We start from the raw sequence: 20130 nt of genomic DNA on the forward strand, positions 1-20130 counted from the left end.
CATGGGGTAGAGACCAACACACCCCAAACACAGCTGGTGCTACAAGAATCGTAGAAATCAACAGCTCTCAAAGCAGAAAGTAGACACCCCTTTACTCTGTGACATTCTAAATGGAATCCCCAAAAGACTAGTTGTATGACGAAAACCAGTTAGATAAGTGTGTCAATCTCCTCTTCTTTCTCTCCATTCCTATCCATCTTGCTAACACTGCCTCTAACATTTCAGCTGCCATTTTTTTTCTCCTTTTGTTTGAACACTGGAGCTGTCCCCAGAAAGCCAGGTCATGGGATGGGGCACTTGGGCCTGAAACAACCCAAGTGGAAGAGCCTCCTTACTTCAACTGCTCCCAAGCCCACCAGTGGAAAAGCCACCTCCCATCTCTTGACCCCAGTACCTGGAAAAATCCAACGATGACCAAGGGTCTGATGGTCACAAAATCTGCCAGATCACTGCTGGTGTTGAACAAAAACGCTTTCTGGCTAATTTGTCTTCTCAACCAAACTACCAAGGCTGTCGATTCCACCACTCCTGGAAAAGGATACCACGGAAGTAGCCTCCCGAGTTGGAGGAGGCCTAGCTTCCTCATGTGTCAGGTAGAAGTACCTTGTCTTGGGTTCCCACTCTTGAAGGTCAAGGTCAGCTTCCTCATTCCCTTTCTCCCCCAGGATCCAAGATATGAACATTAACAACAGCAGGTAAATGTTACTGAGCTCTTTCCAAGGGCAAGACCCTTTGCTGAATGTTTTGCTTGAACAAACTCTTTACAACAATCCTACGGGGATAGATCCTCTTAGTCTCCTTATTTGCAGATGAGGAAATCAAGGATCCACTTACTAATAGCCAGCCAACTAACTAGGCTGGTACCAAACTTAGGAGGAAGCCTTCGAATCTTTTCTGACGAACTCTCCAAGGTGACAGAAAAATGAATTAATTTTCTTAACATGTAAATAAAAAGACCAGATAGCTCTGTGATTTGGGGGATATCCTGTTATCCCTCTGTGAATCCAGTTCCCCAGCTGAGATCCAAATGTCCTCTAAGGTCATAGGATCCTGACTTCAATTCCCAGCTAGTATATGGGAGGTACCAAGCACTTAAAGACGCATATGCCACATCTGAAGAGACCCACGGTGTGCCAGAATGGACAAAGGCCATGTACAGATGCATATGTGTTTCCTAGAAATATCAGTTTCACATGATGGTGAGCAATGTAAGTTATTACTTTCTCAGTGTCTTCTGTAGAATAGACTAGAACATTGTACATGAGTTGGTAAGAGGAAGAAGTTGTTGTGAATAGCTTTGAAATAAATCCATGGACCTTTATTTATTCACTCACTTATTCATTTCTTCACTTATTCATGTGACAAATGTGTATGGGGTGCCTGCTATGGTCTCAAGTGCCATGCTTAGTCCTGGGGACATGAAGGTGACAGAAACAAACACATCCCCATGGCTCTGCAGCTCTCATTCTGTCGAGGAAGACATTCAACAAATAATCACATAAGCACGTGTGCAGTTTTTACAAACCTATAGCAAAGTCTTATAAACCTATTGCAAAGATACTTGACCTAGACAATAAAGTTCCGGAAGCTGTACTAGAAGGAATCACACACAAGCTGGAAACAGAAAGATGCACAGGAGTTAACCAGGAGGCAGGAAGGGGAGAGAAAGGCTTCCAGGGAGAGCAGGGGACCTGTGCAAAGACCCTGTGGCAGGACAGATTACTGCATGGGGCTTAATGAATGCACCCAGAATTGCTAAGTCCATTGCCAAGGGATCTAAATTCAGTTTCTTTGCTTATGCATTCCAAAAGCATCATGCCTTAAAAAAAAAAAAACACCTTAGAATGAAGTATATTTACATGCAGAATTGTGCAAAAATCATAACATAGTTTGATGGATTTTCACAAAACGAGCGTAGCCATGTAACTATCATTCTGATCAAGGACTAGAACGTTACCAGACTCCCAAAAGTCCCTGCTGTGCTGCCACCCCACCCTCCCCACCCAGGGGTGACCACTATCCTAAATCCTAGCAGCAGGCATCCGTCTGCCTGTTCCTGAACTTTGGGTGAATGGAATTACATGGTGTGTGCTCTTGAGTCTGGCTTTGTGACATTTATGAGATTCATTCCTGTTGTTCATGCACTTGAAGCTCCATTCCCGCTGCTGTGTGGTATCCTACTGTGTGTTTCACAGTTCAGCCGGCCTCTGCGAATGTTTCCAGCCGAGGGCCATTTTGAATGGATTCCTGTGCATGACTCTTGGGCATACTGAATGGACTTCTCTAGGGCATTTGGGCCAGGAGTTTGGGAGAAGATAAAAATGGACACAGAAGAATTAACCTGCTTCTCTTGTAGACATTTGTCCAGCCAAATGTTATTTAAAGTGCCAGGAAAATAACTGGCTTAGAAATTCTGAAAGTATATATATATATATATATATATATATATATATATATATATATATATAAAAGTGTACAGAAACCCTTCAGGTGGGTTTAGATTTCAGGCCATCGGACCTGGGGCTCTGATCTGCCCCTGGGCCACTCTCTCCCTGTCAACACTCCGTGGTCCTCCAGGCCACCAGGCTTGGGTTCCTTACTCTCTGAGGGGAACTTCTTCAGGTCCCAGTTCCGTCTTCTCCACTCCCCGACTCTCCAGTCCCTCTCTGTCTTATGCCACATTCTGCTTTTCCACGGAGTCTGTCACTCTCTGAAATTGCTGTGATGACGGTTGTCTGTTAACTTGTTCAGTGGGAGCCGCTCCAGCAGCTCGAGGAGTGTCTGGCACATCCTAGGTGCTCAAGAAATCATTCCCAGTTACAGTGAACGAACATCAGGTGAGCCAGCTTAGGGGACTTGATCTGGGACCGGCTTCTCTGGGTTGGATGGGTCCCCTTTTCCCCTCCGGTTCCCATGAGACTGAAATAGCTGTGAACTTGGCCAATAACGTACTCCTGGGCGCCTGCATTTGAGGCACTGCCCTTGTTGGGCACCGTGCCTCTCCCCTGGTGCTTGGCCATGAGCCAGAGGACATGGTGACAAATGAGGTGTGAACACTTTGTCAATGATTGACAGGGGCTGGCACAGCTGCCTGTTCCCAGGCAGGCTATAAATATGTCATTAGCTGAGGCCCTGGAGGCAGTGTGAGTCCGCTGCCCTCCAGGAGAAAGCCAAGGCCTTTCCCATCATCCATCCTGGAGACTCGAGGAGGATGGGACTGGGGCCTTGACCTCAGTCAAGGGCTACATCCCACTAGCCTCTGGAAGGCAGGTTTTCCTAAAAGTCACACTGCAGGAGTATGCAAAGTACTGTCAAGTAGGCAGAAGAGGCATCAGTCAATAAGTCAACAACATGAGCAACTGCAAAGGCCAGGTCTGCAAACTTATTCAAGTTCCCATAGCTGGAGCTTGTCCTAAAATTCAGGCATCCTGCGTCCCAGCCCGGGCTCCATCCCGACATCCTGTTGCCCTCTTTCTCTAGTTGGGAATAATATGACAATGGTGTGGGGGGAGGGGTAAACAAATCCACAGAAATGTGGGCTGGCCCCTCACCCCTCACCCCTGCCTGCCTACAGTGGGCCCTTGTGATTCCATTCCATTCAGACTCAAAAATCTATTAAGAACCTAATTGCTTCGAGGAAACTAATAGTTTAAACTAATAAACTAATAATAATAAACACGCCCACCATTTATTACAGCACAGTGCAGAACAGGGCTCAACAAACTACAGCCGTGGCGGGGGCAAACTCTGGCCCACTGTTTGGTTTTTATGAATAAAGTTTTATTGGAACACAGCTATGTCAACTTCATTGACATATGACTGCTTTCACCCTGCATCAGTAGAGTAGGGAGTTGTGACAGAGATTTTTAGGGCTCATGTGGCCTAAAGTATTTACTATCTGACCCTTTGCAGGAAACTTTTGTTGACCCTGTTGCATATTAGTGCGTGTGCTTTGAAAAAGTCACTATATATTTTTGTCCCTTAGTTTTTTAATCCCTAAGACACCTCCTACACTGGGTTGCTATGACACATGAGAAGGCCTAGGCAGTGCTTGGAGTCCAGTAAATGCTGCAGGTAGGTGTCAGGCCCTGTGCCTTGCAAGCATTGGTTCATTTTCCCAGAAACCCTGGGAGGTAGATATTTTTCGCCACCCCCATTTTGCAGATGAGGAAACTTGACCTTTGACAAGAGGAAGTGATTATTCCTTGGGTGAGAGTGGTGCTGCCGATACAGGAAGCCTCTTCACAGGACACAGAGTGGAAGTTAGATCGGCCCCTGCCCTCCTGGCGCTCTCAGCAGACAGAGAGGCAGCTCCAACCCTGTGGGGCCAGGGCTCTGACGGTGGAGGACACGAGTGTTGAGGACCACAGGACTGGAGCATCCTGACCCGGGTGTCAGGGCAGGCTTTCTGGGGAGGTGAGGATGAGGCTTGGTGCATGGCAGAGGAGGCCCCAGGCACTGGCTCCCACCACAGAGGGGCCAGAAGGCCTTGGGATCGTCTCTGACCCCCTCACACACAGCCTGGGAGTTGTCCATGGCCACCTGATGGCCTCCCATGGAGTTAGCTCACCCTTACCAGGAGGGAGGATATGCCAGAACCTGAGCCACTCTGGGAGCAGACGTGGACCTGGGCAAAGTAACGGGGGCTCCTCGTGTCTCTACAGCCAACCCCAAAACCAACTCACCACCGAGGGCTGCTTACTGGAGTCACAGGTCCCCATATCGAGGGTCCTTACTCAGTGTCTTAGGAAACAGCCCTCTTTGTCACTTCTCACGCTGCTGGCAGGGACAGAAAAGTGACAGAGACTCCTCATCTCTCCTCACCCCATACAAGCACCACCCTCCTGCACACCCGCTGGGTGCCACAGCCCATCAGGAGCCCTTATGTAACACACAGCTCTGAGGTTCTCTTTGGGCAGCACCTTCCTCCATGAGTGTCCTGTGTCCCTCATGCCCCCTTGTGTCCATCCTGAGAACTGCAAAGCACCCTCCAGCCCCGGCAGGAAGCTGGCCCTCCCCAACCCCCCACCCCATTCTTGCAACAATTCTATCAGGTTTATTGGAAGCTGCCTGCTCAGTTTCCTAAGTGTCAGTCATTCAACAGTAGAGGCTGCGCTGGGCTCTCCGTGTTCATTGCTTTTGTAGCATTTATCCACCCATTCCTTTTACAGATGTTTACGCATCCATACATATAAATTAGGATCTACCATGTACCACCCCAAGACTCATAATTCTCCAGAAATCCTCACCGCCAAGGTCAGGCTTGACACATGGAAGGCTGTCAATAAATGCACGTTGAATAAATGAATGAGTTTAAGTTAAAGTATTCAGTAGAATTCCATCCCAAACCTGTCTTGCTGTCATTATCTCTCAGTCTCCCTTTCAGCTGGCTACTGAGTGCTTTCCTGGCCTGGGACCTTTTCAAAATCATTCCAAAGTCAAAGACAGGGGGCAAGAAGTATAAGTAGGAGTTTGATCTCTGGCCTGGTGTTTATTAGTCCCATACCCACCCTCCACCTCTTGGGGCTTCCGGGGCCCATCAGCTGAGGTGTAGGCTGTGGTAGAGACAACTGTATGTCCTTTAGGGGCTAAACCACATTTCTCAGACTTTCTTGTAGTTGCTGGGGGCCATGGAACAGAATTCTGGTCAAGGGACTGTGAAGAGAAGGGATGTTTGCCAATTCCAGGCCTTGATCCTCACCCATGGCTCCTCACCCAGCTGCTGGCTGGATCTTGGGGGGAAACAGGTGGTGCCAAGATCCTAAAGGAAGGGGGAGTCAGACCCTAGGTGTAAGAATGGCCTTCGACCTTAGCCTAAGCAACTCCATTTTAAAACTCCAGTTTGAACCTGCAGTCCCACCAGGCACACCTACGGAGTCCTCCAACAGGGTCATCAGGCATAGCCTGACATAAACAGGTCACTTCTCACAACCCTGGCCAACTCTGAGTGAAGTCTCTGTCATGTTGCCCTCACCCTGATACAGGCAAGAGGTGGGAAAATCAGGTGGGGACCACCAGAGCAGATGCTTTAACCTCAGGACCAATGACGTTATTGAGAAATCTGGTAGCAGCTGCTAGGGATTGAAAGGGGCGGTCAGAAACCCCAAAATTTAGTATAAATGATGGAGAAAAGGAACAGACATTCAGCCAGCCGACACTGATGCCCACCTGCCGGGAGCCTGATGAGGACCCTGGTCTGACATCCCAACTCTTCTCCTCGTTTGCCTGATCCTCTGTATGATCCTCACGGCTCTCAAACTCTATAGCTGCATCTTGACCCTGGTGAGATCTGCAACTTCTCCCTAGGACCCTCTGCTCAACCGGCCGTCAGCTCCACCCCAGGAGAAGCCTACCTCAATCCCTGACCTGATGGCCTCGGTCCCTGACCTGATCACTGCGGTCTGAGTGTGTGTCTGCTGGACTTAGAGCCCAAGGCTTGAGACTTTAGACTGCCACTGGAGCTTAGCATGCAGGGGGATGTCTGTCATGAGCCTGTCATGATTAAGTGTGTTTGCAGTAAATTGATTATGTCTATCACAATGCCCACCATTAAGGATTGTCGTGATTAAGAACCTACAGAGTTGTATTGAGTGAATAAAGCATTAAAACGGGCAGAATCACGTGGACATTCTTTATTTCTCCCCCTCGACTGCTTAAGTCGCACCTTTGGCCACCGCCACACTGGGTCCCTGAGAGACCACGTGGATCAGCACCTCCCACCCACAGCCTCGGTTGCCAAGTAGGCTTTTTGTGAGAGCACACAGTCGACTTGACCCTTGAACCCGTTACCTTTGCAGCTGATGGGCTCGGACCTATTGCCCTCAAAGAATAGCTTCAACTCCGGGGCCTTCTTCACGCCAAACTCCTGTTGAAGCTCCTTCTCCACCGTGATGTCTACTTTGCCAAAGCCAAGACCATTCTTGCCCTTGCCCATGATCTCCACAGCTTCTCCCAGCTCCTCAGCCAGGTTCCTGGATTGCTTTGAGGATGGGTTGTCTGAAACAGCCAACAGGAAGACAGAGCTAGTGAGAGCCTCCGTACCCACCCCATCTCCCAAGGCTCCTGGGGCTCACTGCTGAGGAGTAAGTTTCCAAAATGTGACAGAATGTGGACACGATGGGTTATGAAATGGGACTCCTTGGGAGGGGTACCTCAGGGTTCTTTGGGTCCAGTAACACGAGAAATACGACTTCGGGCAGCTTACTCTAAGTTCTGCCTTAGTGTAAGATGGGAAAAATAATAGGGGCTACCTCATGGCCTTGTGAGAGTCCAGTGAGATTTAACAAGCAACCTGTGGGGTAGTTCTTATTATAGGCTAGAACTTTACATGTGTAAAGTCATTTACTCCTCCCAATAAACCTGTGTGGTCCTTATTATTACTATTATTATTATTATTATTATTATTATTAATATCATCGTCGTCATGACCCCATGACCCCACTGGTCTGGTGGCAGAGTTCCTGTTCTCTGACCTCCACTACACAGGTGAACTTACCTGGCCCAAGGTAAGTTCACAGCGCATTATTACTAGGGTTATTACAGTTGTAAAATTCCTGTGGTCAGAAATTTGGAGGCAGAAAGAAGGAGAGAGAGAAAAGGGAGACCTCGTGAGCGCCCCCTGGTGGAATGTTCTAGAGGTAGCAGTGAATCCCTCCCATGCCCTGGAGCCTCATGTAATATGGCAGGAAAACCTCAATTAGAGACAGCCCCGGGGGATAGGGTGTGTTGGGGTGCAGGTGAAGGTGGGGTGTATTGTGCTCTGGATTCCTTGGCAGATCACAGTGCTGGGCAGTGCTGGGAGCCCTTTTCTGAAAACAGACTCTCAGAGTGGCATGTGACCTTGACCTTGGGAGAAGCCTCTCTGGCCTACATGGGAGGGCACTAAGTGGCACCCCAGTCTGCCTTTCTTCCTCATGATGGCATAGTGACAGTCCCTCACCTCCCCAGGTCTGAGTAAGGCAGGTGGGCCAGGCCAGGACGGAGGGCCACTGATTCCCTTCCAAGCCAGAACACTCTTCCCAGCCCTCTGTCCATCTAGAGCACTTGGAGAAAGTGCAGGTCATCTCTCTGCTGGGGAAAGCCCAAGTCCAACAGGGAGGTCTTTCGTAAAGCACAATCAGAAGCTGGGCCCGGGGACAGCTGGCACTCACCCCATTTCCAATAGCACACCTGCTCCTGTAGTGGAGCCGGAAATGAACCCTCACTTTCATTAAACCCCCAATCAATGGCCAGGGGCAGAGGGGGTTTGCCTCTCTTGTAGATGGATGCTGGCCTCTGCCAGCTTTATCACCACCGTGGCCTGGACACCCCATCCATCACCCCCACGGGGGCTGCCTGTGGCCTCTGGGCTCTGTGGGTCCCTCCTGGTTTCCTTGTGGATTTGGCCATGCTGGGCTTCGAGTTGCTGATTGACATCACATGGAAATCTCAATTTTAAGCACAGACACTCAGGGCAAGAGAAAGACTCGATTGTCCAAATGGTGAAGCTTTTAGAGAGTCCACTCACAGTCCAGTGAAGCTAAGAGAAACTGTTACAACTGGAACTCCACCATCTAAGAGCTAACAGGATGGGACCGAACAGTAATGCTCACGGGATTCATTCCACCCATTCATTCAGCCAGTCATTCATTCAACAAGTTATTTTTAGGCAATGCCATGTGTCAGGTGCCATTATAGGAATTGAAGAAGGTAGAAAATAAATAAAATATGTGCTGTATGAGATGATAAATATGATGGAGAACTAAGAAGCAAATTTGGAGATTGGGAGTGTCAGGGAAATTATGAGTTTAAGTAGAAAGATTGAAGAAGGATGGCTAAGAAGCAATATTTTGATAAAGACCAAAGATGATGAGAGAACAAGCCACATGGATATCTGGAAGAAGAGTACCTTGGGCAAAGGCACAGGGGCATCGTGTATGGCATGTGTGAGAAATGACAAGGGGTCCACAGGGTCTGGAACAGAGTGAGCCAGGGGAAGGGGTGGATAGGAATGATGCTTTGACCTTTCCTCTAAGGAATATGGAATGATTCCAGGGTTGGCAGAAGAGTTAGATGCGACCTGAGTTATTTTTTAACTGAGGTCTCACAATGTCAGGCAAAAAATTAGACCAAAAAGCGGGGGGAAAAGTAGATCCAGAGAAACCACTTAGATGCCACTATACTCATCTGGGTGAGAGATGGCAATAGCTTGGTTTAGGGGAGGGTGAAAGTGATCTAAGTGTAGAGAGATTTTGGAGATATTGTATGGATTTGTTACTCGATTGGATGTGGAGTGTGAGCAAAAGAGGAATCAAGGATGACTCTCATTTATTGATCTGAGCAACTGAAAAATGGGATGCTGATCATAGTGGTAATGGTGATGGTGGTGGTGGTGATGATGATGGTGAGTGGTGGGGTGATGGTGATGATGGTGATAATGATGGTGATGGTGGTGATGGTGATGGTAGTGGTGATGATGATGGTGGTGGTGGTACATGGTGGTGTGGTGGTACATGGTGGTGGTGATTGTGATGGTGGTGGTTGTGGTGATGGTAATGGTGGTGGTGGTGGTGATGGTGGTAATGGTGATGGTGATGGTGGTACATGGTGGTGGTGGTGGTGTTGATGGTAGTGGTGATGGTGATGGTGGTAGTGGTACAAGGTGGTGGTGGTGGTGGTGGTGATGGTGGTAATGGTGATGGTGGTGGTGGTACATGGTGGTGGCAATGGTGGTGGTTTGTGGTGGTGGTGGTGACAGTGGTGATGGTGATGGTGGTACATGGTGGTAGTGATGGTAGTGGTGGTGGTGATGATGGTGGTGATGGTAATGGTGGTGGTAGTGATGGTGATGGTGGTGATGGTGGTGGGTGATGATGATGATAACAAAATAATAAGAACAATAACATTCATTGGTCATTAATATGGCAAGCACTTTGCTAAGCGTTCCATGCACTTATTGTCTTAGTTTATCTGCAGACAACCCTGAGAGTGATCATCTATCATCACAGGCAAGGAAATGGAAGGGCCGAGATCTTGCAGCTAGTAAGTGGTTAGGCTGACGCACTCCTAGAGCCATGCTCCAACTACCAAATCAGGCACTTTGTCCAAAAAATGTCCATTTTTCTTAGAACAGAACGATGGGGTGCAGCTCCCAGTTCCCTGCTCCAGGAGGGCCCACGGGAGCGGAGAGATCCTGCAGCGACAAGCCCGTTCTGTGATTTGTGGTCCTGCTTCCTAGCGTCCCTCTTTTTAGAGTTTGCTGCTGGTTTCACCTCTGGGGCTCTGGAATCTTGAATTCCAGATTCTTAAAGGTGAAACGGATGCCATCCCTCAGGTGTCTCTGCCTACTTCCTGCCCCAGCCCCCTGGAAGCGCCAGTTGGTCAGGGTGGGGAGACAGTTCAGGGAGTCTCTGGGGCACAGCAGTGACGCAGGCCCCAGTGACGCAGGCTGAGCTCCCCACAGAGCCACCTCCCTCAGGTCCTGGGGATCCTAACAGACCCTGCATCTGCTCTAGGGGCAAAGCTTTGGTGCCAATATGGCCCCAGAATGCTCAATAAGCATCAGCCGTTGTGATGACAGAGGTGGAGAGCCTTTGGCCTTGCTCCGAGCAGGTGCTCTCTGGGAAGGGAGGGTCCTTTGGAGACCGTATCTCCAGTAAGTGGTGAGGCTCCTGGAGAGAAACAAAACCAGGCCAAACCTCCCATCTAATGACGTGGCTCTCATGCAGTTTCAGAATAAGCAAATTACATACAAGAGGAAGTGAGGGGAAAAATAATACAAGGGGGAGAAATGAATGACAGTAGAGGGGGTAGAGAGAGAAGAGGGGAGGGGAGGGGAGGGGAGGGGGGATAGTAGAGGATAGGAAAGGCAGCAGAATACAACAGACACTACTATGGCAACATGTAAATCAATGGATGTGTAACTGATATGATTCTGCAATCTGTATATGGGGTAAAAATGGGAGTTCATAACCCACTTGAATCAAAGTGTGAAATATGATATGTCAAGAACTATGTAATGTTTTGAACAACCAACAATAAAAAATTAAAAAAAAAAGAATAAGCTAATGGTCCTGGGATGCTCTTAGACTGGGCAGCGGCTCCCTGACGGCGTGCCTGGGACGTGGGTGTGCTGGGGCTGAGGGGCCTGGGATTTCAGTAGATGGCCCCAGGTTCCCTTTTCTGAGCAGCCAGTGTGATGCAGGGAGCAGCTAATGGGCAGGTGTGAGGGTGGCCGATGGAGATGAGGTCCTAGCACAGGGTGCTGGAGCCTGCCTTGTGTTAGCCTGGTGGTCCTCAATGGAGGACATTGGTGACATCTGAAGATGCTTTTGGTGGTCCCAGTTGGAGAAGGGATGCCCTGGCCTTCTTGTGAGCAGAGGCCAGAAATGCTGCTCAACCTTCAACAATGTACAGAGCCATCCCCCAAACAAAGACTCATCCAGCTAAAATATCAATAGGACTGAGGATGAGAAACCTGGCTTTTGATTAAACTTCGGATCAAATAATGGAAAAACATTCAGAGCATCACCCTCACCACACTCTAGGGCTACTAGTCAGCAGAGCTCACCGTCTATCTGGACTTCAGCACGGTCATCCGAACCTTGCAGTTCTTCCGGACCCAGCCAACAAATTGTTCTGACCATCCCCATGGCCTATAAGGTCCCCGAGGATGTGACTTCATCCATCTGACCTCATTTTCTCCTACTCTGGTTTTCAGCATACAGCTTTAGCCATACTGGTACGCTCACCACCCCAGGGCCTTTGCACATGTTGTTCCCTCTGCCTGAAATCTCAGATGTCTTCATGGGTTGCTTCCTCACAGGAAAGCCTTCCTTGGCTGCTCTGTTTAAAATTACAGCCTCCATCTACCCTTTGTGCTATCCACGGTTTTCTTCATAGTATTTTTAACCATATGATACACCTTATATTTTGCCTATTTGTCTCTTTGTCTCCCCTCTCCAGGGTGATGAATTCCAGGAGGGCCATGATATTCACCCGGTTCATTCACCTTTATATCCTCACTGCCTAGAACATATCTGGGACCTAATGAGTAGTAAACAGATGTGTGATGAATGAGTAAATAAGTACTGAGTGTTTGCAGGCTCAGCACCGTGCTGCGGGACGGGCGGCCACCAGTCTGGGTATCAGACCTGCCTGAAGCCCCGGCTTCCCTGTCTGCCACTTGTAGGACTTTGGGTAAATAATTGGTCTGACCTTGGTGAGACTTCTTTGCCTCGTGTGTAAGATGGGGACTATGGTGCCAAGTGCAGTGCCCGAGCACAGGTGCTTGATAAAGAGATGCCACTGTCATCCCTACACGTCGTCGTTATCGTCATTGTCACCGCCATGACTATCAGCATTACCGAACCGTCACCACCGTCTTCACATTCGTCATCCTGACCACCGTCACCATCCCGTGCGTTCCCAGAACAGACTCTTGCCCCTTCTGTCACAGGGGCAAGGAGTGAACGACCCCCAGTGACCCAGTGTCCACTCCTAAGGCTTCTCTGAGCCACTCCCAGTGCAGGGGGCCTTTCCTTTTCTCCTGAACTCATTCAAGGGAACTTTCATGGAGGAAAAATCTGGGCCAAAGGATATATCATCTTATGCACCCAATCATTCATTTATTTATTCACTCCACACCTGTGGAGACCTGCCATGTCCCAAGCACAGGGCCGGGTGCTAGCTCTCCAGATACAAGTCAGCGGGGGCTCCCGGGGAGCGCCAAGTTGAAAAGCAGCTTTGATCCTGCACAGCGTGTGCCAAGAGGAGGAGGTGCAGGGCAAGTCACTTGCGTGATGGAGTGGGGCGACCTCCTCCCATCTACAAGGGAGCAGATGTGAAAATAGCCTCTTGTCCAGGAGCTGGGTCTCACAGTCCCGGTGAGGAGGTTCAGAAAGGAGGCTAGAGGCGGGGAGGACTGTGAACACAGAGGCCAGGGGCCTGGCCAGGGCGAACATTCTGCTGACCACGGGTGGGACTGGGGCAGGTGGAGGGGTGGGGAGAACTGGAGACGGTGGGGGACACCACAGGACACAGGGCATGTTGGTGTATTGGATGGGAGAATAGAGGGGAATCAAGAGCAACCTTGAGGATTTTGACTCTGACAACGGTTGTATTGCCGTCCTGTTGGGGGGACGCAGGATGTGGGAAGAGACAGGTGGCTGGGATCAGATCCAAGGCGCTGAGGTCTCCCACACTCCTGGGGACTGGTCCTCAGAGATGAGAAGAGAGAAGCTGGACTTCAGTTAAGGATGTGAGAGATGTTAGGAAAGTCCCCGAGGCCGATGTCTAAAACACACTCTTTATAAAGAGCCGGTTTAACCATGGGGGGAAAAGGCTTTTAGAATGCTTTCCCCTGAGTGATTAATTTTTCCAAAGGTCACTTTAGAAGGCCAGCCAGTTTTGGAGAACTCATTTTGAACTAAATTGAGTATTGGCAGGAATCAAGGATTCAGATGTAATGAGGGTAATTGAGTGTCTCTTGGATAACCAGACCTCTGCTGGTGTGGAACCCTGCTAAGAAATGCCCTCTGAGGGGAAGTATTGAAAATATTCAAATTGGTTGTGATCCAGTGCAGTTAAAGAATGCAAAATTGACTGGCTGCTCTGTAGCCCCAGATTCACTGTCAGTCCCTGAGTTAAAAGACCCAAAGAACCAAGAACAGGACATATTGCCCCGATTAAAATAGAAGCGGCACTGGACAGAGAGAGCTGTGCATTCTCCTGGGGACAGAACAGGTTCCCCAAGCCTGACCACCTGCGGCTCCATTTTTCAAAGGGTAAATGTGTGTCGAGGTGCATGCTGGGCTGGCTCTACACCTGTCTACACTCACGTTGAGGGTTCAGAACTCAGAGATTAGGGCCCCAGCCAAAAGGAGAAGATGGTTTGGATATTTGAGCTGTGCAAACAAATTACAATTCCACAGCATGCATATTGGAGCTGCAGGGTTCTTGACTCTTCTCAGAAGCAACAAGAGCTATGGCCCAAGTCCTGGTGTGGATGAGGGATGGGCAGAACTGGATGGAGGAGCCATCCGGCAAAGTGGAAGTGCCTGCCCTCCTGTCTAAAGGCAGAGGCCCAGACTGAACCTCTCCTTCCAGGTTTTGCTCAGTAGGTTTGAAGTAAGATCAGGCATGCATCTTGCTCTTATGTTGAAGACAACCACTAACAGCCTGAGGTGGAGGGATGTCCAAGGCTTAGAACTATTTAAAGGGATTGATACAAAGCGCATGCTCCCTATTGGGTGGAGGCAAACATGAGTCCATCAAACATTCCTTCCAGGAACTGTTAGTCTTAAGAACACAAAGAGAACAGGACTCGTGTTGCCTTGAAGTGGCTGCTGGGGAAGACCTGGGACTCAAGAAACTGAGCTATTGCTACTGTCACGTCCCCCTACTCCTCCTAGGAGTGACATCGCTCAGAGACAATGCATCAAATAAGAGACAAGGAAAGAGGAAGGAGCTTTGGAAGACCAGAATTTCTAACAGGGATCATAAACTCAAGTGCTGTGTGGGTGACCGTGTGAGGTCTGCTGCCCTGTTCCCACCAAAGACGGTCCCGGGGCCTCACTGGGAAGCCAAACAGGATTTCTCTTATGTCAAAGCAAACCCCAAGTTTCAAGATGCCTTTGCTTTAGCTCAGGAATCCTCTGCACAACAGGGAGCAGGATCCAAGCCAGAGAAGGCTGCTCAGCTGCTGAGGCTGGGAGGTCACCTGACCACAAGCCTAACCAGTGCTTCTCCACCCTGGGGCACCAAAGAGTACGGTTTGGACTAGTTAATGACGTGCATTAAAAAGTCTGTGCCCTGCAACATTCCTGGCTTAAATAGGAAAGTCCTTGACAGCAGAAACCAAGAGCTTTTATCTCTGGGCCCTTGCAAAGACCATCCCTAGAGCCTGGCACTGAGCAGGCCTGAGTGTCAGGGTGAAGAACAGCACAATCAATCACTGCACCTGCTTTGAGTGCCACTTGGGGCGAGTGACGGCAGACTCACCCGCTTTGGCACCACAGCTACCTGCAGAGGAGGAGTGGCTAACCTTGTCCAGACGGGGAAACTACAGTGGTCGTGACAACAGAAGCCAGCATCTCAAGCTCCCTCCCGCTGGGCCAGCACACTCTCTCAGGAAACCCGGGAGTCAGAGGTTGTTAGGTTGTTGGTTGTGTCGCAGCCAAGTCCTGCTCATCCAGGGAGCCTGGGTGCTGGTCAGGCCTGGCAAGCCCTGGGAGCACACCCTGAGGGCTGACACAGAGCCAGCCATTTCCAGAAGCAGCTCTGAAGGCAGGACAGAGGCTGACTCCGTGTTCACACCTCCTTTCTGTATTCTCCAGATCCTTCCATGAGGAAAATGGTATACCATGGATTCTACAGTCCCCATTTGAACTGTGTGACCTTGGGTAAATCACTTGGACTCTCTGAGCATCTGTGTCCTCAGCTATTAAAAAAAATTAGGTGAATCCTATAGGCATCTTGATGTTCAGTGGCACATCCACTTCAATGTTTATAGTAGGACCATTCACAATTGCTAAACTATGGAAGCAACTTAGATGCCCTTCAATAGATGAGTGGATCAAGAAATTGTTGTGTATATACACAACGGAATATTACTCAACAGTAAAAGAGAATAAAATCATGCATTTGCAGGTAAATGGATGGAGTTGGAGAACATCATGATAAGCAAAATAAGCCAGTCCTCCCCAAAACACATGTTTTCTCTGATAAGTGGATGCTAATCCCTAATGGGAGGGGCATGGGATGAGTGGAGGAACTTTGGATGGGGCAAAGGAGAGGGGAGAAGAGGGGGGCCTGGGGATAGGAAAGATGGTGGAATGAGACGGCGGACATCATTAGATGTACGATTGCATGAACAACCAGGGAAGTGAAAAATTCTGCTCCATTTGTGTACGATGAATCGAAGAGCTTTCTACTGTCCTGGATAACTGATTAGAACTAATAAAAAATATTTTTATTAAAAAAGTGGGGGATAGCACCCCTGACCCTGGACCGCAAGCATCAAATGACTTCACATTTCATGAGGGGCTTAGGACCCGGCTGCATGCAGTGACCCCTCACGCTGTGAAAACTGTTATGAAAATCCCTCACACTCTGTCCCCAGGTGCAGCCCGGTGCCCATTCTGTCCCCTGAAATGTCTGCTGAGGGGAAGAAAACAGTCCAAAGAGCAGAGACGTGTGTGCCCAGCTCGGACGGCAGAGGTGAAGGCCGGGGAACCCTTTCTCGAGAGCCTGGGCACAACTACAGTGGTTGGTTCTCTCTGGATGGGTTCTGGAATTTAACCCTTCTGATTCACTCCTCCCAGTCATCCAGCGAGGTCATGACATTCATGCCAACTTCACAGAGGAGGAAACTGAGGCTCAGGAGACAGTAAAGGCATCTGCAGATGAAACCTGGCTCCTTGCCTTGGGTGGGACACGGGAGTCCCATATAAACCCCGACTGAAGTGTCAGCATGGTATCTGGTGATTTGCTTAATCCGCCTGGACCTCAGTGTCCACATCTGGAAATTGGGCATGATGCACCCAGGTAACTTTTGGAAGACATTGATTGTGTGTCCGTAGGCATTTTGTGGTATATAAAACTCTGCCCCTTGCCCACGCCCAGAAGCAGGCAGGCAGGCACCACCCTCTCATCTCCCATCACCCTGGGGGGGGGGGGGGACTCACGGAAGAGCACCAAGAGGAAGCGGGTCTGGTTCAGCATCACGGGCAGGCTCATGGTGCTCAGGACAAGCAGGTTGTGCTCCTCTGGGATGCGCAGGGGTGGGGAGAAGTTGAACCTGGAGACGCTGGTGTACTCCTCTGACAGGCTGTGGCCGGGGGATGCACAAGAGGCCAGCAGCAGCAGGTAGAGGAGCCCCAGGGCCGTCCTGCAGGGAGAGAGGGAGAGAGCCCTTGTCCACACAGGAGGCCGGCCCCGCACCAGTCCCCCCTCCTGCCCCCCCTCCGCCCAGGGGAAATGGGCCCTGAGCAGGCGCCTGCCTTCCAGCAAGGCCACAGCTTGGCAGCAGCCCTGGACAAAGGCCAGGTATTAGGATAACTCCAGTCCCGGGGTGGGGGACAGCACGGGGAAGCTCAGAGCCGCTGGGCGCCAGTCAGAGCAGCCACTGGAACCCACAAGCCTCCAGGCCACCAGGTGAAAACTCTGCAGAGATGGTGCCCATTCCAGAGCCCCAGGACCTCAGAGATGACTGGCTCAATCCCCAAACCGCCTCCCAGCATCCTCTCTGCCAACCACGCCCCACGCATCCTGCTCCTCCGGCTCCTGCTTGAATGCCCCTGTGACGGTTTACCTTGCAGGAAACCTCCATTTGGTTTTTGAAATATTCTCAAGTGTAAGTATTTTGTTTTCAAAGTTCACACTTGTAAATGTTCCAAACAACACAATAATATGTCAAGTGGAAAATAAAAATCTCTTCCACGTCAGGCGCAGGGGTGCACACCTGTCATCCCAGCAGCTTGGGAGGCTGAGGCAGGAGGATCATGAGTTCAAAGCCAGCCTCAGCGAAAGTGAGGTGCTAAGCAACTCAGTGAGACCCTGTTTCTAAATAAAATGCAAAATAGGGCTGGGGATGTGGTGTAGTGGTCGAGTGCCCCTGAATACAATCCCTGGGACCCCCCCCCCAAAAAAAATATCTCTTTCATAATTCCACCACTGGGAAAGCTGTAGGTAACTTGGAGTGAATCTTGACAGACATTGAAAATACCTATTTGGACACACTTTGAATGCACATTTTTTAAGCATAAATGGAATCAGACTACACGTATTTGGGGTGCTTAGTTCTCGTTTTTTAACTCTGGTAATATATTAAAATCCCCTGGGGGATTTTAGCTGCTTCATCTCACCCAAGACCAACTGCATTCAGAATTGCTCAGGATAAGACCGCAAATACCTAGACATTTCAAAGTTTCCCAAGATGATTCTGTGTTTGCCATTTTGTTTCAGTTTTTACTTGGGAGATTTGGAACCCACACAAAAATAGAGAGAATGGTATGCTCTGTCCCCAAGGTACCCATCCTTCAACTTCAGCTACTGCCTCAATCCATCATATCAATTATAGCCCCGTCAACACTCTGTCCTAGATTATTTAGAAGCCAGTCTCAGGCACTGTACATTTCACCCATAAATATTTCACTAAGAATCCCTACATGATAAGGGTTTTTTTTTTTAAAGATCACATGTCCAGGATACCATGATCGGACTTCACAAAATATCACATCTTCATATCATCAACTATCCCATCAGTATGCAAATTACCCTGATCGCTTTATAAAACTTTGTTTGAATTTGGATCCAAATGAGATCCATGTACTGTCACCGATGATCACATCTCTAAAGCCTCTTCTGGGTAATTCTGTGGCACCGTGCTTTAGTTTGCCAGCCACAGGATCCAAGGAAATCAACCAAGACAGAGAGCCGAGGTGAGGGAGAAGGGCAGGTGGGCAGCCTGGTTTTCTGGAATACTGAGTGGTGCCCAGGATTCAAGTCCCATGTCTCAGCCAAAAGGCTCAGTACTGCTGACCAGGTCGGAGGGTCACCCGTGATCTGCAATGCCCCAGGACCCACCAGGCGGCATGCCACTTATGAGCCCTGGCAGGTCTTTGGTTTTTAGAACTAATTTACTTCCTGGCTTGTTTGTTCATTGAGCCTGTCGCTTTCTGGAGAAGTGCCCTCCCCCCGTCTTTGCCTACACGGAGGCAGGAGCCCACCGAGGCACTAGAGTGTCGGCGTTCATCTTCCATTCTGCAGAAAATGGATAGAATGATGCTTCCTTAGTTGAGTAAACCACCTAGAAGTTTCCCAGGCCTGACACTGACCATCCCCCTCCTTATTCCTTGGAACCCAGAAGCCTGGCCCGGCTGGAGGGGGCCATTTGGAAAAGTGCCAAGGGGTTGTGACAGCCTCTCTGAGGGGTCTGAAGGACACTCTCTGGAGGAAAGAGGAGCTTAAGTTGGTGACCTGAGGGTAGCTGCAGAGCCAGCTCAGCTCAGGGGGTGGCTGAGCATCTGAGCAGGAGTAGGGGACGGGGGTGGGGGGGCTCACCCTCACACTCTCCCCTCAAGGGCTGCTGACAGTTCCCTGGGGATTCTGCCCCTTCCCGGGGAAGGTGCCAGGTTTCCTGCTACCTTGGGCACCTCCCTCTGCCTCACGTACTCATTCATTTGTTTGTTGCTTCACCAAATGTTTTGGAGATCATGACGCCTGTCTAGGGGACAGGGGACACCACAGTGAGCCAAACAGACCTTCTAGCTCTGGTCCGCGGCGCGGGAGATGAACGGGTAGAGAGACGGTGTATCGGACCCTGGTAAGGGCGGAGGGGGTGTAGATAAGGGGCTGTGTTAAGCTGTGGGGAAAGGGGACCCCGACATTTTCAACGTGGGGACCATGGAAAGCGTCGTGCACAAGGTGTCCTCTGGCTGAAGCAAAGACGTGACCCATTTGCATTCCCAGGAGTGGAACAGGGGGACTCCTTCACTTCCTCTCTCCTCGCCCCTCTTGCTCTCCCTCTCGAGACCCTCCCAAGCCCAGGCTTAGCCCTGTATCATCTCAGAGGTCCCCTCACACCCTGGACCCTATTCCGGCTTGGTCCTCCAGTGTGCCCTCTGTCACCTCTGTGCCTGCCCCTTTGTTCTCAGGGCTGTGGACCCTATTCCCCTGCACCTGCTCCTGAGCCTGGCATCCCCGTGGTCCCTCTGTGACCCCTTCTCCCTAGGCACTGCCTAGCTGTACAAACCCCAAGCTCGGCTCCAGTGTCACCTCCCAATAAGGGAAATGGCATGAGAGGAAACTATTTTGGGGGGCAGGCTACCAGGGATTGAACTCAGGGGCTCTCAACCACCGAGCCACATCCCCAGCCCTATTCTGTATTTTATTTAGAGACAGGGTCTCACTGAGCTGCTTAGCGCCTCACTGTTGCTGAGGCTGGCTTTGAACTCGCGATCCTCCTGCCTCAGCCTCCCCAGCCACTGGGATGACAGGCGTGCGCCACTCTTAATGAGAATAGCTCATTAAGTGGCCAGTTGCCAGGCAGACAGAGTGCCGAGCCCAAACTCCATCCTGTCCCTCGGCACTCCACAGAGACCCCCATGTCCCCGGCCACCATCATGTCTTGTCCTGTCTGGATGGTGCAGC

General features: G+C 50.1%; 1 protein-coding gene across 1 annotated transcript in view; it reads right to left on the reverse strand.

Moving 5' to 3' along the window:
* The window catches only part of Pdilt (protein disulfide isomerase like, testis expressed), a 33696-nt gene extending 15390 nt beyond the window's left edge, over positions 1-18306 (reverse strand). Inside the window, exons 1-4 of the mRNA XM_027940654.2 lie at positions 18286-18306; positions 16665-16845; positions 6790-6996; positions 395-528 (exon numbers count right to left, since the gene is read on the reverse strand). Coding sequence (XP_027796455.2) covers positions 395-528; positions 6790-6996; positions 16665-16845; positions 18286-18306 — 543 coding nt within the window. The remainder of the gene's footprint in view (positions 1-394; positions 529-6789; positions 6997-16664; positions 16846-18285) is intronic.
* Between the last annotated feature and the right edge of the window lie 1824 nt (positions 18307-20130).

This window comes from Marmota flaviventris, chromosome 19, assembly GCF_047511675.1.
Source record: "Marmota flaviventris isolate mMarFla1 chromosome 19, mMarFla1.hap1, whole genome shotgun sequence".
Taxonomy (NCBI): domain Eukaryota; kingdom Metazoa; phylum Chordata; class Mammalia; order Rodentia; family Sciuridae; genus Marmota; species Marmota flaviventris.